This window comes from Cynocephalus volans, chromosome 8, assembly GCF_027409185.1.
Source record: "Cynocephalus volans isolate mCynVol1 chromosome 8, mCynVol1.pri, whole genome shotgun sequence".
Lineage (NCBI taxonomy): Eukaryota > Metazoa > Chordata > Mammalia > Dermoptera > Cynocephalidae > Cynocephalus > Cynocephalus volans.
Genome location: NC_084467.1, coordinates 116,781,828 through 116,797,492, shown reverse-complemented (window position 1 = coordinate 116,797,492; position 15,665 = coordinate 116,781,828). Strand labels below are relative to the sequence as shown.

General features: G+C 36.7%; 1 protein-coding gene across 1 annotated transcript in view; it reads right to left on the bottom strand.

Annotated features, from left to right (window-relative positions):
- LOC134384336 (gamma-interferon-inducible protein 16-like) overlaps positions 1 to 15,665 on the bottom strand; it is a 92,288-nt gene that overhangs the window by 66,034 nt on the left and 10,589 nt on the right. The window contains exons 5-8 of the mRNA XM_063105875.1: positions 12,922 to 13,089; positions 12,623 to 12,790; positions 10,462 to 10,629; positions 6,595 to 6,762 (exon numbers count right to left, since the gene is read on the bottom strand). Of these exons, the coding sequence (XP_062961945.1) occupies positions 6,595 to 6,762; positions 10,462 to 10,629; positions 12,623 to 12,790; positions 12,922 to 13,089 (672 nt within the window). The remainder of the gene's footprint in view (positions 1 to 6,594; positions 6,763 to 10,461; positions 10,630 to 12,622; positions 12,791 to 12,921; positions 13,090 to 15,665) is intronic.

The following is a 15,665-nucleotide window of genomic DNA, read 5'->3' as shown; positions in this document are numbered from 1 at the left end:
GCCTTACAGCCTTCACCCTGAAAATGTCAAATCTCATGTGATTGAAATTTTATTGGTCTGTGCGGTGGTAAAATCTGAAATCACTTTTGCAGAAAACCCATGTAAGTCAACTTGTTTGAGAACCTCTGTTGGAGGTAAATTTGTTAAGTAACCTTCCTAGCTTTTAAGAGTAGCCAGTATCAGAACAAAGTAAGGTGAACTGATGGACCCTTCTCAGAAAGAAATTCACATGAAGCAAAACCAGAAATGAACCTCTGTACTTTGCTCTTCAAGCTTCAGGGAAGAGAGTTTTCCACTTTTTGAACAAACTGATCTTCACTTTGCTGGAAACTTTCTCTAGAAGCCACAGTTCCAGAGGCTGCATTCCATTTTTCTTGTGAGTTGAATAAGCTCTTCACAATCCTTCAGGATTCTCAACAGGAATCGGAACTGTTCCACATTCCATTAGGGCATTCCCAGTACCTGACTTTTCATAACTTAAAGTGAGGACAGAAATTGTTTGTAGAATAGTACGTTTTGACTATCTTTAATTTCACTAATGAAAGCCATTACAAACATTCAACATACAATATCAATATGCCCCCAATTTTTCCACTTCTGGCATTTAATAATATATTTCCCTTGTTTTACAAAGGTGGAAAAGAAGGACTAAAATACCTGCTACTTATTACGGCCTCCTGGTTAGAACACCCTTACTTTCTCATATACCTCATTTTTTTTTTTTAGAAAACTTGAAGAGCTTGAGTGATGAAAACAAATCCAAAACTTAACATTATCTATTTTAAATATTTAGGCATCTATTACAGGCAGGGATTTTAGGATGTACTCTCCCACACTGGAAGAAACATATTCCCAAACTATCAGAGATTTTTAGTTGAGCAAAGCTGCGTGTGAATCCTGCCTCTAACATTATCTTTATGAACTTGAGAAAGATTTTTAACCTCCTTGAACTTTCACATTCTCACATGTGAGATGGGATAAAAATAGTATCTTCATAGAGATGAGATTAAGAACATATGCTAGAATTTTGAAAAGAACACAATTTTTATAGCCCAGCATCCAGTTAATGATCAATAAGCAAAACAATTATTATTGTTTTAATTGTCATTTCATGGCCTGTTCAGGGTTTTGTATTTTTGCCCTATTCAGAGAAATATTATGCTTTATGCTGCCAATAGTAGGAAACCTCTGCTTGAGGTGATAAAGGAAATCTGCTAAAGAAGCTGTATTATTCCCTTCTTCCACATGTAGCAGTTCAATCTCATTACCTGAAATGTCTTGAGCTAGCATCTTTTCCAAATATGTCAAAACAAACCCCTCATCACAACAACAGAATTGGATGCCTAAAATCATAGCCTTGGTTGAATAATATTTTTAAAATAGTAGCTGATGTTTTTTTCCTTATAGCAATTTCTTCCTACTACCATCCCTGATCATGATTCATACCATTCTGTATTCTGTGCTTTAAAGGAGTCATGACAGAAGGCCATGCTTCTGTCTTCTTTGGGTTTTGAATCCAACAACACAATGGAACCACATCATAGGTAAAGTCTTTAGAGAATCCCTGATGAGTAAGGAAAAGGTTTCTCTGCTCAGCTAGTGAGTCACAGAGTGAGTAGTGAGACAAGCTATGGACTGGGTACCAAAGAAGAAAGGGACACATGGTGTGGTGAAATGCAGGCAGTGTAGAGGCATATGCATCCTTCTAGGATTCTGGGATCAAGGATGTTTACACACAGCAGAACAATTCCCATGGCTGTAAAAATAGCTGCATCACATGTCTAGGCAGTTGACACTTTAGGAGTATCATTTAGTCCTTTCTCATGTAGCATGTATCAGAAAACTGATTGTCTCAGGATGCCCAATTTTGTCTTTGAAGTAGCAAAGAGAAAGTGTATCTGAACTGGTAATGAGTAGAAGGCGACTATCCTTGTTCACTTTGGCCAAGATGAAAAAAATGTACTGCCTGCTAGCTGGTCCACCAGAGAAAACCTGTAGACTCTGTTGAAGGAAATAGGAACTTTCGATAAAACAAATTAACAACAGAAACAAAACAAAAATAAAAAATCCTTTCACAAATTGTGGCTTCCTGAAAAGGGTAATCCTGTATTCATCTGGTAAGTGTGGGGTAGTCCTGGAGGCTGAAGCACAGGTCAGTATGCTGCTGCGTACTTGGGTGAGAGACTGGATAGGAAAATAGTGATTTACTGCTACTCTTCCCTTTCTTAAGTCATCTGTCTGTTCACTGCAGATATAGACTTCTGTGCGGAGGGCAAGTGAATGTGCCAGTCACATCACAGTTAAGCAAAATGCAGTCTGGGATAGCATCTGATGAACACTTATAGGAGCTTTCTTTTGTAGGCTTGTCTTGTGTGTTCTGGACAGGGCTTCTGTGATGTTAACTTAGTCTCCTGTAGGGTAATACATATAATATATTTTCAGTTGTGATAGATCTTATAAAGAAGTAAAGGAACATATGAAGGAAACAAAGAGATGATCTGTTTTATTCTTGGAGGGGTTATCAGTTAGGTCTTGCTTGAAGACAGAATTTAGGTCAGCCCAGAAAAAGATGGAGGACAATGAAGACACAGGAAAAAGGGATTCCAGACAAAGGAAGTACCATATATGAAAACACCATATGTGGGAAGGAGCAAAAATGTTGATAATAAACCCTGAAGTATGGTCATTAAAAAATGGGGAAACCTTTGAAAGAAAACTAGAATGTAAGAGATAAATATACTCTTCTATTTATCTGTCTTTCTGTATACTCTTCCACACTCTCTCTCTACACTGGACAAGAATCTTAATAACCTCATAAAGTAAGGAATGATTTCATGATTGTCTACCTTTTCAATAGAAAAATTCTAAGAATCCAGTATCATCTCCAATGATACAATTCATAAATGAATGAGAGGTAAAATGAAATAAAAAACTGTATGTAGTTCAAGAGTAGTTGAGAACTCATTCAAGGTTTTGATCATTCTTCTAATCATGATTAAGGGAGGCACAAGGAATGGCAATGAAAAGCTGGTACCTTGGATAAAAGTCTGCTGAATGCAGTTTGTGAAGGTCTCTGTAAAGTCTGAGAAGGGCTCGTAGTTGGATGTTCTCTCTTGTCTGAAGTTGGCAGAAACTGGCCTTGCTCTTGGGAGGGCTGTGTTTTTATAGAGTCAAAAGTCTGGGTAATTCTTACCTGCATATTTTTTTAAAAAAAACAATGTATTTTCTAGTTAATGGTTTTCACTGTGAAATAAAGCCTGACACACACACGTACACACACACACACACACACACACACACACACACACACACTTTTTCTTGCATATGCACATTTTTGATTCTTCTTAACAGAGTCATTCCTCAGTTTAATTTTCTTTGGAAGAAGAACATACATTTGTTTACCTAACCCTTTCTCCTGTCACTCACAAACCAATGTTACAGCCTTCACGCTGAAAATTTCAAGTCACAGTTGATTGAAATTTCATTGGTCTGTGATAAAATCCTGAAACTCCACCGGATGAAAACCTGTCTAAGCCAACTTGGTAAAGAACCCGTGTTGGGGTTAGTTTTGCTAAATAACCATCCTACCTTCTATGGGTATGAAGTGTCAGAAAAAGTTAGCCGAACTGATGGACTTCTATAACTAAGGAATTCTCATCAAGCAAATACAAATATGAATTCCTGTACTTTGCTCTTCAGGTTTCAGAAAACTCAGTTTTTCTTTTTTGGGGGGGGCATAATACTCTCCACTTTGCTGGAATCTTTCTCTCAAAGCCACTAATTCCAGAGACTGGATTCTCTTTATCCTATGGTTTGCATCAGGCATCCAGAATCTTTCAGTATTCTCAAAGGTAATCAGAACTGTTCCAGATTCCACTAGGGCATTCTCAGTATTTGTCTTTTATACCTTGTGAAAGTAAGGGTAGTGAGAGTCTGTAAAATCACATTTTTACTATCTTTAATTTTACTAATGAAAGTCCTTAATAACTTGCTACATGCAATAACAATTTTCCCCCAATTTTTTCACTTCTGGCATTCAATAATATATTTCTCTTGTGCTTAAAAACATGGGAAAGGGGACTAACAAACTTGCTTACTGGTTATGACCTTCTGATTAGAACACCCCTGTACCTCTTATGCATCTCAGTGCTTTTCAGAAGGCTTGTAGAGCCTGGGTTGTTAAAACAAATCCAAAGCTCACAGAGAGAAAGAAAGAAACAACCATCACAGTAATATGTGGAACTTTTAGAAAATTAGAAGTAGAAAAGGGGAGCAGAGGGGGAGGAGAAGAGCTAATGAGGAATTGGTCAACGGATACAAAGAATGATTGTATATTGTAATGATGAATAAGCTAACTATACTAATCTAACCACCACACATTCTACATGATTATTGACAATCAACATTGTACCCCACATGCATGTATAATAAATAAATAAATAAATAAATAAGTAAACAAAACCAAAAAAAATCTACTTGAAATATTCATGAATACATTACAGGCCTTGTAATATCTACTTTCCCATATTGAAAGGAACATAATCCCAAAACTACCAGAGATTTTTTATTGACTAAAGTTGGATATAAACCTTGTCTCTAGTACTCACTATCTTTATGGGCTTGGGAAATTTTTAACCTCCTTGAACCTCAGTATTCTTTTTTGTGGAATGGGATAAAAATTGCATCCTCATGAAGATGTAATGAGGAATATATAATATAATTTTGTGAAGAACACAGTATTTATAAAATAGCATCTGGTAAATGCTCAATAAACAGAAATATCATTATTGTTTTAATTGTTATTTACTGTCTACACAGGGTTTTGTATGTCTGCCCTCTTCACCGATATTTCATGCTTTATGGTGACCCAGTTATAGAAAACCCCTGATTGAAGTGATATAGTAAGACTATTAAACAAGCTTCTTTATTCCCTTTTGCCACATGTAGCAATCTGATGTGATTGATAGAAGGGTCTTGATCTATTATGTTTTCAAAATAAGTCAGAACTAACTCTCTCATCAGTACAGCAGACTTTGGAGGGCTAAAGTCTTAGCATTGGCTGAATAATATCTTAAAGTTGTAGCTATTTTTTTTTCCACATTTCTTTCTAATAACACCTTTGATCATGATTTATGCCATTCTTTGATCTTTGCTTTAGAAAAGTTATGGCAGAAGGTCATGCTGAGTCACAAAGTGAGTGATGAGGCAGCCTTTGGGCTGCTCACCAAAGAAGAAAGGGCTGCATGTTGTGTTTAAGTGTAGGTGGCCATGAAGGCATATGACTCTTTCTAGGATTCTTATGTTCAAGGCAGTTTACCCTTAACAGAATAATTATCTTGCTTGTAGAATTGCCCATATCATATGTATAATAAGCAACTGGGACCTTAGGAAGCATCACCTGGTCCCTTCCAATGCAATATGCATCAGAAAATTGACTATCCTTGGACATTCAATTTTGTCTTTGAAGTAGCAGAGAGAAAATGGATCTGAGCTGGTAATGACCAAGCACAGGTTCCATCTGTCCACCTGAGGCAAGATAGCAAACAGGCTATATTGATAGCTCCACCCACCAAATAAAACTTTTAGAAAGGGAAAAAGGAATTTACAGGGGAATAGGAATTATTGTAATTAATCAGTCAATAAGAACAATAATAACAGCAACAATAACAACAAAACAAAATATTGAGAACTCTTTATATAAGAGGCCTGTCTTCAACTGAATTAATGGCATAGAAAGTAGCATGGTCAGATTGTAGCTTCAGGCTTGGATTAGAAACTAGATTAGTGAATGCTGTTTTAATTCTCTCTTTGCTTGATCTAGGCTTCTGATACTTCAGTGACTGTGATGCATGGGTCTTAACATGGCTGCAAGAAAAATAGTATGAGATAGTTATTTCTGTAGAAAATAGTGATCTCACTTTTTAACCTTTGTCTTGTTTTGTTGGAACAGTTTACTTGCAGTCTGTGCTAAGTGTCTAATAGGGCACTAAATGTACAGTTATTGCAGTGTGATTAAAGTTTACAAAGTAAAATTAACTGGACCTGTGATGGCAAACAACAGAAGGGCCTGATGTGTTCTGGGGGAAGATATTGGCATAGACTTGTCTGAGGAAGGGATTTGTGCTGGCATCTGGAGAAAACTGGGACACAAAAAATGGATTAAAACATAGGAAATAAAAAATGTCAAATCATGTGATGAGGGAAAGACAGGAAATGTTGCCAGAAGACCCTGAAGTACTGTCATTAGGCAAAGGGGAAAGGTATAAAAAGAAACTGAAATGTAAGGAAAGAATCACTGTTGTATCCATCTGTTCTTATCTGACCACTTTCTCACTCTCTCTTTCTCTTTATACCTGGACCAAAAAGACAAGACACCTTTTGAAATCAGGAATAATTTCAAGAATTCTTACTTTGTAAATAGCAGAACATTGCAATCTACTAAAGTAAGTTATACATTTTATAAATAAATGAGAAATTTACTCACATGAAAAATAATATTTAGTAGCAAATTAGATAGGAAGCTCGTTCAAGATTCTTATCACTCCTTTAATTATGTTTTAGGAGGTGCAAAGAATGGGAACTAGAAGAAGGTACCTTGGTTAAGGAACTACTGGATGTGGTTTGTGGAACTCTCTGAAATATCTGAGGCTGGGTCACAGTTGGAGATTTGCTGATCACTGAAGACTGTGCAGGCCGACTGTCCACTTGGGATAACTTCATATTTCTGGAGGCATAATATTGGGTGATTTTGTCCTTCTCTTTCTAAAGTAAAGGAGATATTGTTTTCTGGGTTAATTGGTTTCAATATGAAATGAATTACAGTATATTTTTGTCTTATATTCACAGGATCCTTTTCCTGCCAACTATCTCTGGTTTTATAAAAGAAATTCTGTTTGCCTAACTCTCTCTCCAACACATAAGCAGCATTGCAATCTTCACTCCGTATATATCAAAACTCAGAAGATTGACATTTTATTAACTTATAATAAAATTCCTGGTTCTACATCTTTGCAAACTGGTTGAACCAGGTTCACCAAGAACAACTCTTGGGGATATTTTTTGGTTACTAAAACTATCAGGTTTAAGGAAGCTGGTCTCAGAACACAGTTACCATGCTTATGGTTTATTGAATAAGCCTTTTTCTCATCAGGCAAACATGCAAATAGGTTCCGATCATCTGCTCTTCAGGTGTTAGGAAATCAGCTCTCCTTCATGGGGGTGTATTGATCATCACCATGTTAGGTGAAATCTCTCAAGGCCACAGTTACAGAGGCAGGATAATCCTGTCCTTGTAGTGTGCATCTCACAACTAGAATCATTCAGAGTTCTCAACAGTAAATAGAATTGTTGAAGATTTCACCTAGGGCATTATTATCACCTGTATTTTTGTACTTTGTTTAAACAAGGGCAGAGAGGGTCTATAAAATTATATACCCTCATTAGCTTTAATTTCAGTAACAGAAGCCCATTTCCAGCATTCATCATGTTGTATGTTAGTTCAATTTACCACAGGTTTTTTATTTGTTTATTTTTAATTGTATGTGGTATTAAGTAATCTAGTTCCTAAATTGGCATTTTTTAAATTGAGATTCGCATGAAAAACTTTTTGAGATTCCTGGGTCCTGCCTATAGAGTGTGTCTTTTTGATTAAGAACACACCTTGAAAATCCACAGGCACCTAATATCTCATTAGAAGCCATGCAGAATCTAGATTATGAAACAAGCCAAAACCATAACAATGTCTATTTTGAAAAAAATATATATATATGTGTATATATATGTGTGTATGTATAAAAATATCTAACAGACATTTTTAACATTTAAAATTCTGGGTGCAATATATGCCCATTGATTGCTCAAATATTAGAGTTCAATCAGGCTGGATTTGAATCTTGACTCTTATGCTAAATATTATTTTGTGAACTTGAAAGATTTTTAACACCTAAGACTCTCAGTTTTTAGAAATGAGAAATGTGACTAACAATGGTATAATCATGGGGATGTAAGGAAGAACAAATGAGAAAATGTACATTTTTTACCACATAATTTACATTCAGTACCCCACTGTCTTTGAAATCTTGTGGAATATTTTAAAACTCTATGTATCTCTCATTTAAACTTTATATATCTACCAGTTTCTCTTACATGGAATGAGACTGAGAATAGCATCCTCATGACTGTGTTTATAAAGAAGTAATGAGGCAACATACATGTAGGTCACAGGTTTTAGAATCAGCACCCAGTAAATGCTCAGAAAGTAGAAGTATAATTATTGTCATTGTTATTACACTCTCTGCAGGGTTCAGAGAGTGCCTGCTATGATTTGTTGATGTCTCATTCTCTCTGTTTACCTTGTGGATGGGAACCCGAGGTCGAAGTGGTATGAGAAACATTATATTAAAGAAACTTTATTATTCACTTTTGCGACTCATTGAAGGGAGTGTCTTGAGCTATTACCTTCTCAAAATCAGTTAAATAAAACAGTCTATTTACAACAGTAGAATTTGGATGAGAAAAATATTATCTTTGTTTGGATAATATTTTAAATCTTTCATTATTTTTTTCCTTAGAGTTATTTCTCTCTCCTACACCCCTGCTACTGATTCAGGTCACTTTGTATTCTTGGCTACTGGGGTGACGTAACAGAAGAAATCAATGGTAAACATGGGCTGTTTCTGGTTTTAAATCCCAGTGCATAAAAAAACAGAACAAAACAAAAAAAGCAGAACTTAGACAATATCTTTGGAAAAACCCATGACTAGTGGAGCAAGACATTCCTGGTCACCCAGTAAATCATTAAAAAAATGGTCAGACATTCTTCTTTCAGGCATTGGATAGACATGCAAGAATAAGTGACTGCATGGTGTGTTTAGATGAATGTGGCCATGAAGACATAAGACTTTTCTGGGGTTCCTGTGCTCCAGAGGGGTTGAGATCCAGCAAATTAGTTATATATTTCTTTATGATAAATGTTTGAGGTTATGGTTATGATAATAACCCCAAATTGATCATTATACATTGTATACGTGTATCAAAATATTACTCTGTACCCAATAAATATGTAAATTATGTGTCAACTAAAAATAAATAATGTGTATGGCTGTAGCAAGGGCTGTGATTCATATGTTGCCAGGTGGTACTTAGAAAGCCTGAAATAATCCTGTCCAAGTCAATATGAATGAGAAAAGCATTGTTGTCCAGACATGTCCAATTAAGTAATTGAAGTGGCGGAGAGAAAATGGATCTGAGGTTGTAAAGACTGGACAAAGGCTCCATCCACAGCCACCTGTGCCTGAAGAAAAAAAGACACAGGCTGCTAGTCTAAACTACAGAGAGAAATATGGTTAATCAAAACTCAAATAAAACCTCTGTAAACTATACAAACAAAGCTTCAAATAAAACCCTCAAATAAAACCTGTATAAACTATAGAGAGATATGGTTAATCAAAACTAACCAACCAACTAAATAACTAACTAACAGTGAAAAATGAAATTGAGAACACTTGCATATAAGGAGCCTGTCTCCTAAGTATTTGTGGGGTGAAACAGGGTCACTGCTGGGCCAGAATGCAGCTTGGGGCTTGGGTGAGAAGCAATTACAGAAAATATCAATTTAATTTATTTGCTTTTCTTTCAAGTTGTCTGCCATTTAACCACCTATAAAGGCTGAGTCCTGACCTCAGGTGACTACAGGGATCATATCATGGCAGAGCAGAAGGCAATCTGAGATAAGAGCTGATGCACGCAGTGTTTGCCTCCTTGTGTTCTGTCCCCCTGAGCTAGAGTACCTATATTCTGAGTTTATGGTCTAAAAAGGAAGAAAGTCTATCCATCATCTCAGTTGTTTAAATAATGTAAAGAAAAGTAAACAACCATGGGAAATCATATGTTTGGAAAACGTTTGAGAACAAAGTGAAAAAATCTTATCTATTTTGAAAGGTGGGTATCCGTGAGCACCTGCCCTAAGAAAGGTGGATGCCAGTGGCACCTGCGGAGAGTTAGGATAATGAAGAGGCTGGAGGAAGTGATGCCAACAAAGACAGTAGCCTATGTCAAAACTCCTGAATGGGGAAGAGCATGGGGTATTTAAAGTCAAACCTGAAGTATGGTCAGTGAACAAGTTGAAAGAATGAATGGAAACTGGAAGATGGATGATGAACCCACTCTTGAATTCATCTTCCCTTGTCTGGCTACTTCCCCACACTCTCTCTACACCTGGAGCCACAAAAGACAGCAATCCTCTTGAGGTTAGTAATGATTTTTATGAATGAATGCCTTGTAATAGCAAAGACCATGGAATCTAGTAGAATCTCAAGGCATATACATCATTAACGATGAAAGATTTAATTACATAAAGAAATTGTACTTAGTAGAAATTCAATGAGATGCCCTTTCAACATCTGATCACTATTGTAATTAAGTTGCCGTGAGGCAGAAGTAATAAGAAGAGAAAGATGGTACCTGGATTAAGAAAGTGCTAGATGGGGTTTGTGGAAGGGCTTGAAAATCCTGAGGATGGAACTCAGATGGAGGTGGGCTGATTGCTGCAGTTTGCAAAGGCTGACTCTTCTCCTGGGATGGCTTCATTTTTTTGGAGTCATAAGTTTGGTTGGTTGTGTCTTTAACTGTCTGAAAGAAGATACATTATTTTCTTTTCGTTAACTGTTTCCAATATGAGATGAAATGTGATATATATTATCCTTTTATCTTTTATCTTTTTTACAGAATCCTCTCTCTGCCGATTTTCTCTGCAATAATAGCACAAATTTAGATCTCCTAATCTCTTCTGCTGCATGCACAGAAACCAGCATTGCAGTCTTCACCTTGAAAATGTCAAAGATCAGGTTATTGAAATTTTAGTGGCTTGGGATGGAACACTGGCTCTACCTCTGCTGAAATCTGCTGTAAGATAATTTAGTTAACCACATTCTTTTGGTCATGTATTGGTGGATCACACTACCAGGTTGTGAGAAAGCAAGTTTCACAAAAAATTGATCACACTGATGGGTGGTTTTTCTCATCAAGCAAAGACACAAATGGGTTCCTGTCATCTGCTCTTCAGGCTCCAGGAAACCCAGCTCTATGACATTTTCCATGCCTTAGATCATCAATGTGCTGGAAGGATTCTTTCAAATCTGCAGTTCCACATGCAGAATTCTGCTGTTTTCATAATCTGCATTGGTCAACTGGAGTCATGAATGGGGTTCTCAATCATATTCAGAAGTCAAGAATCTATCTAGGACATTCCTAGTATGTGGATTTTAATGTACTTCACCTTGGACAAAAGAGGCTATGCAACCACATAATTTACCACATTTATTTTTACTAATTTCCACTGTTTTTACCATTCAACATGTGAGGTTAATTTCCCTAGATTTTACCACTTCCGGCACTTAGTTATCTATTTCACAAAGTGCACTGTTTGGTAGAGAGGAGCAGAGGACTTTAATATATGCATCAGGAGAGTGGCTTCCTTATTACAATACCCTCTGACCACCTCTGGTCACCTCATTTCTCATGAGAAGACTTGGGGAGCCTGGGCCATGCAAACAAACCCAAACCATGACACTGTCAATTCCGAAAGTTTTATAAGTAAATGACCAACACTGGCATATCTAAATGTTTAGTATAAAGCCACATGTGACCATAAATGATTCAAGTTTTTGATTTCAATATGGCTGGCAATGAATTCAGACTCTTAACACTCAGTGTCTTTCCAAACTTAGGGAAGATTTTTAACCCTTATGTACCTTAATTTTCATTTATGTGAATTGGGACAGAGAATAGCATTCTTATGACTGTTATAAAGAATGAATGAGATAACGTACCTAAGGAATACATATTGTAGAACCAGTACCTAGTAAATCCTCAAAAAGCAGAACTATATCTATTGTCAATGTTACTCTATGTTCTGCGCTGGGATTTGTGTGTCTGCTCTGATCCACAGATAGATCATGTGCTATGCCAACCCTGTTAAGAGAAATCCCAGAGCAAGGTAGTATAGGAGAAACCTTATAAAATAAGCCCCTCTATTCACTTCTGTGAAATGTAATAGTTTAATCTCATTTAAAGGAGGACCTGTGAAAGGAAAGAATGGAGGACTTATCAGTTGTGGTAGTGTTATATCAGATAAAACTTAGAGAAAACAATTTAAGCTGGTAACTTAAGTTGAGAAGATTTGTGCCAGTGATGAGATGGGAGAAATGGATTCCTAACAAGGAAACAGTGTATGTCAAAATACATAATGTGGGAAGGAACATGGAATATTGAAAATAAACCCAGAAGTATTGCCAGTGAACAAAGGGGAAAGGAGTGAAGGAAACTGAAATGGAGAGCATGAACAGACTGCATGTCTGGCCACTTTCATTCTCCTCTCTAGTGCTGGACCAGACAAGATAGTCATCTTCTTGAGGTCAGCAATCATTTCATAAATGCATACCTTTTAAATAGCAAAGGGCTATGATCTATCGGGATCTCAATGTATGCATGTAATAAGTAAATGAGTGATTCAATTGCATAGATTTTCTACGGTGGTGGCTGAGAGGCAAAATTCTTTCAAAGTTCTGATGGTCCTCCTAAATTATGACTGGGAGATACAGGAATAGAACCCAAGAAATTGTACCTTGGTTAAGGAACTGCTGCATGGAGTTGTTGTAGGCATCTGAGGAGTCTGGGCATGGCTCTCAGTTACAGCTGTGCTGGCCACCGAAGATTTTGGAAGCTGACTCTGCCCACTGGATAGCTTCGTACTCTTGGAGTCAGAGTTTTTCTGTTTTAGTTTTTTCTGTATCTGAAAAAAAGCAGTCATTTTTTTCTGCTTAACAGCTTTAATATGTCAATGGTTATTATGTTTTAAGTTTCTGTTTATTTGTATAATTATGATAAGGGGTGGCAGAAAAAATGGCAATAGGAAGATGGTACCTGTTTTAAAAATCTGCTGAATGGGCTTTGTGTAAGTTTCTGTGAAGTCCGAGGATGGCTCCCAGTTAGAGGTGCTCTGGTGGCTGGAGACTGTGGAAGCCCACTCTGCTCCTGGGAGGACTTCATACCTTCGGAGTCATAATTTTGGTTAATTGAGTCTTTCATATTCTGAAAAAAGAATTGGATTTTCTGGTTAATGGGTTTCAATATGAGATGAAGCCTTAAATATAAATATATATGTATATATGTATATTTTATATATACGTGTGTGTGTGTGTGTGTGTGTGTGTGTGTGTGTGTGTGTGTTCTCTTATTCTTTTTTGCAGAATAATCCTCTAGTAATTTTCTTGGAAGGACGGCATACAGTTTGTTATTCTAACTCCTATTTTTTTTTTTTTAATTTTATTTTGTCGATATACATTGTGGCTGATTATTGCTCCCCATCACCAAAACCTCCCTCCCTTCTCCCTCCCCCCTCCCCCCCAACAATGTCCTTTCTGTTTGCTTGTCGTATCAACTTCAAATAATTGTGGTTGTTATATCTTCTCCCCCCCCCGTTTTTTTTTTTTTTTTTTTTTTTTTTGTGTGTGTGTGTGTGTGTGTGTGTGAATTTATATATTAATTTTTAGCTCCCACCAATAAGTGAGAACATGTGGTATTTCTCTTTTTGTGCCTGACTTGTTTCACTTAATATAATTCTCTCAAGGTCCATCCATGTTGTTGCAAATGGCAGTATTTCATTCGTTTTTATAGCTGAGTAGTATTCCATTGTGTAGATGTACCACATTTTCCGTATCCACTCATCTGATGATGGGCATTTGGGCTGGTTCCAACTCTTGGCTATTGTAAAGAGTGCTGCGATGAACATTGGGGAACAGGTATACCTTCGACTTGATGATTTCCATTCCTCTGGGTATATTCCCAACAGTGGGATAGCTGGGTCGTATGGTAGATCTATCTGCAATTGTTTGAGGAACCTCCATACCCTTTTCCATAGAGGCTGCACCATTTTGCAGTCCCACCAACAATGTATAAGAGTTCCTTTTTCTCCGCAGCATTTATCGTTCAGAGTCTTTTGGATTTTAGCCATCCCAACTGGGGTTAGATGGTATCTCAATGTGGTTTTGATTTGCATTTCCCGGATGCTGAGTGATGTTGAGCATTTTTTCATATGTCTGTTGGCCATTTGTATATCTTCCTTAGAGAAATGCCTACTTAGCTCTTTTGCCCATTTTTTAATTGGGTTGCTTGTTTTCTTCTTGTAAAGTTGTTTGAGTTCCTTATATATTCTGGATATTAATCCTTTGTCAGATATATATTTTGCAAATATTTTCTCCCACTCTGTTGGTTGTCTTTTAACTCTGTTAATTGTTTCTTTTGCTGTGCAGAAGCTTTTTAGTTTGATATAATCCCATTTGTTTATTTTTCCTTTGGTTGCCCGTGCTTTTGGGGTCGTATTCATGAAGTCTGTGCCCAGTCCTATTTCCTGAAGTGTTTCTCCTATGTTTTCTTTAAGAAGTTTTATTGTTTCAGGGTGTATATTTAAATCCTTAATCCATTTTGAGTTGATTTTGGTATACGGCGAGAGGTATGGATCTAGTTTCATTCTCCTGCATATGGATATCCAGTCTAACTCCTATTTTCACACATTCACAAACTGGAATCACAGCCTTCGGTCAAAAAATGTCAAAACTCAGTTGATTTAAATTGTATTGGTTTCTAATGGAATCCTGTTTCTATTTCTGCAGAAAACCTGTTTAAGCCAACTTGGTCAATTACCTCTCCTGGTGTTATTTTTGTTAAATAACCCTCCCAGTTTATAAAGGGAGCAAGTTGCAGAATAGAGTCAGCTGACATGATGGTAGTTTTAAAGTAAGCCATTCTCATCAAGCAAATAAACAAATGGATGTCTGTCATTTGCCTTTCAGATTCTAGGAAAGTCCGTTTTCTGTTTTTTGGACATACTGACTTTTGCTTTGCTTGAAGGATTTTATCAAAGCCATAATTCCAGAGTCAGGATTCTGCTTGTCCTCTAGTCTCAGGCATCCAGAATCCTTCAGTAATTGAAACATTAGTTAGAACTTTACAGGTGTTAAAAACGTAAACTAAGGCATTACTGTCTAATAAATTTTTCAGGAGTTTATTTGAGCAAAGAACGAATATATTTTGCTTATGTTTGCAAATCAAGCAACATTTAGGTAACTTATGAGGCCTAACTTTTTTTGTCTGCTCTCCTGGCCTAGCTTCCAATTTAATTTACATTAATACACATTCCACTAAAGCATTCCTGTAACAGCCTTTCATATCTGGATTTAGGAGGGCCAGTGAGTGTCTGTAAAACAATATATCTTGACTAACTTGGATTACACTAGTGAAAGCCCAGTTCTATCACTCCACATGCAATATCGACTTGCCAACATTTCCACTAGTTCTGGAATTCAGTAGTAAAATTTTTTTTGTCTTTGTTATAGAGGTGGACTTTGTTATAGAGGTGGATGAGAGGAGCTTGAACAGCAGCTGCTAGATGGCTTTTTAGTAGAACAGCCGCAGATCCCCCTCCTGTACCTCATTCATCATTAGAAGATTTTCAGGTCTTCAGTATAAAAGCAAACTCAAATCATAATACAGTCTCTGTTGAAATACATGTATATGACATTAATTTTAGCATCAGCAGTCTTACTCTGGGTGCAAAATATGCCCATTGACTAATCAGGTTTTGTAGGTGACTAAGGATAGATAGAAAT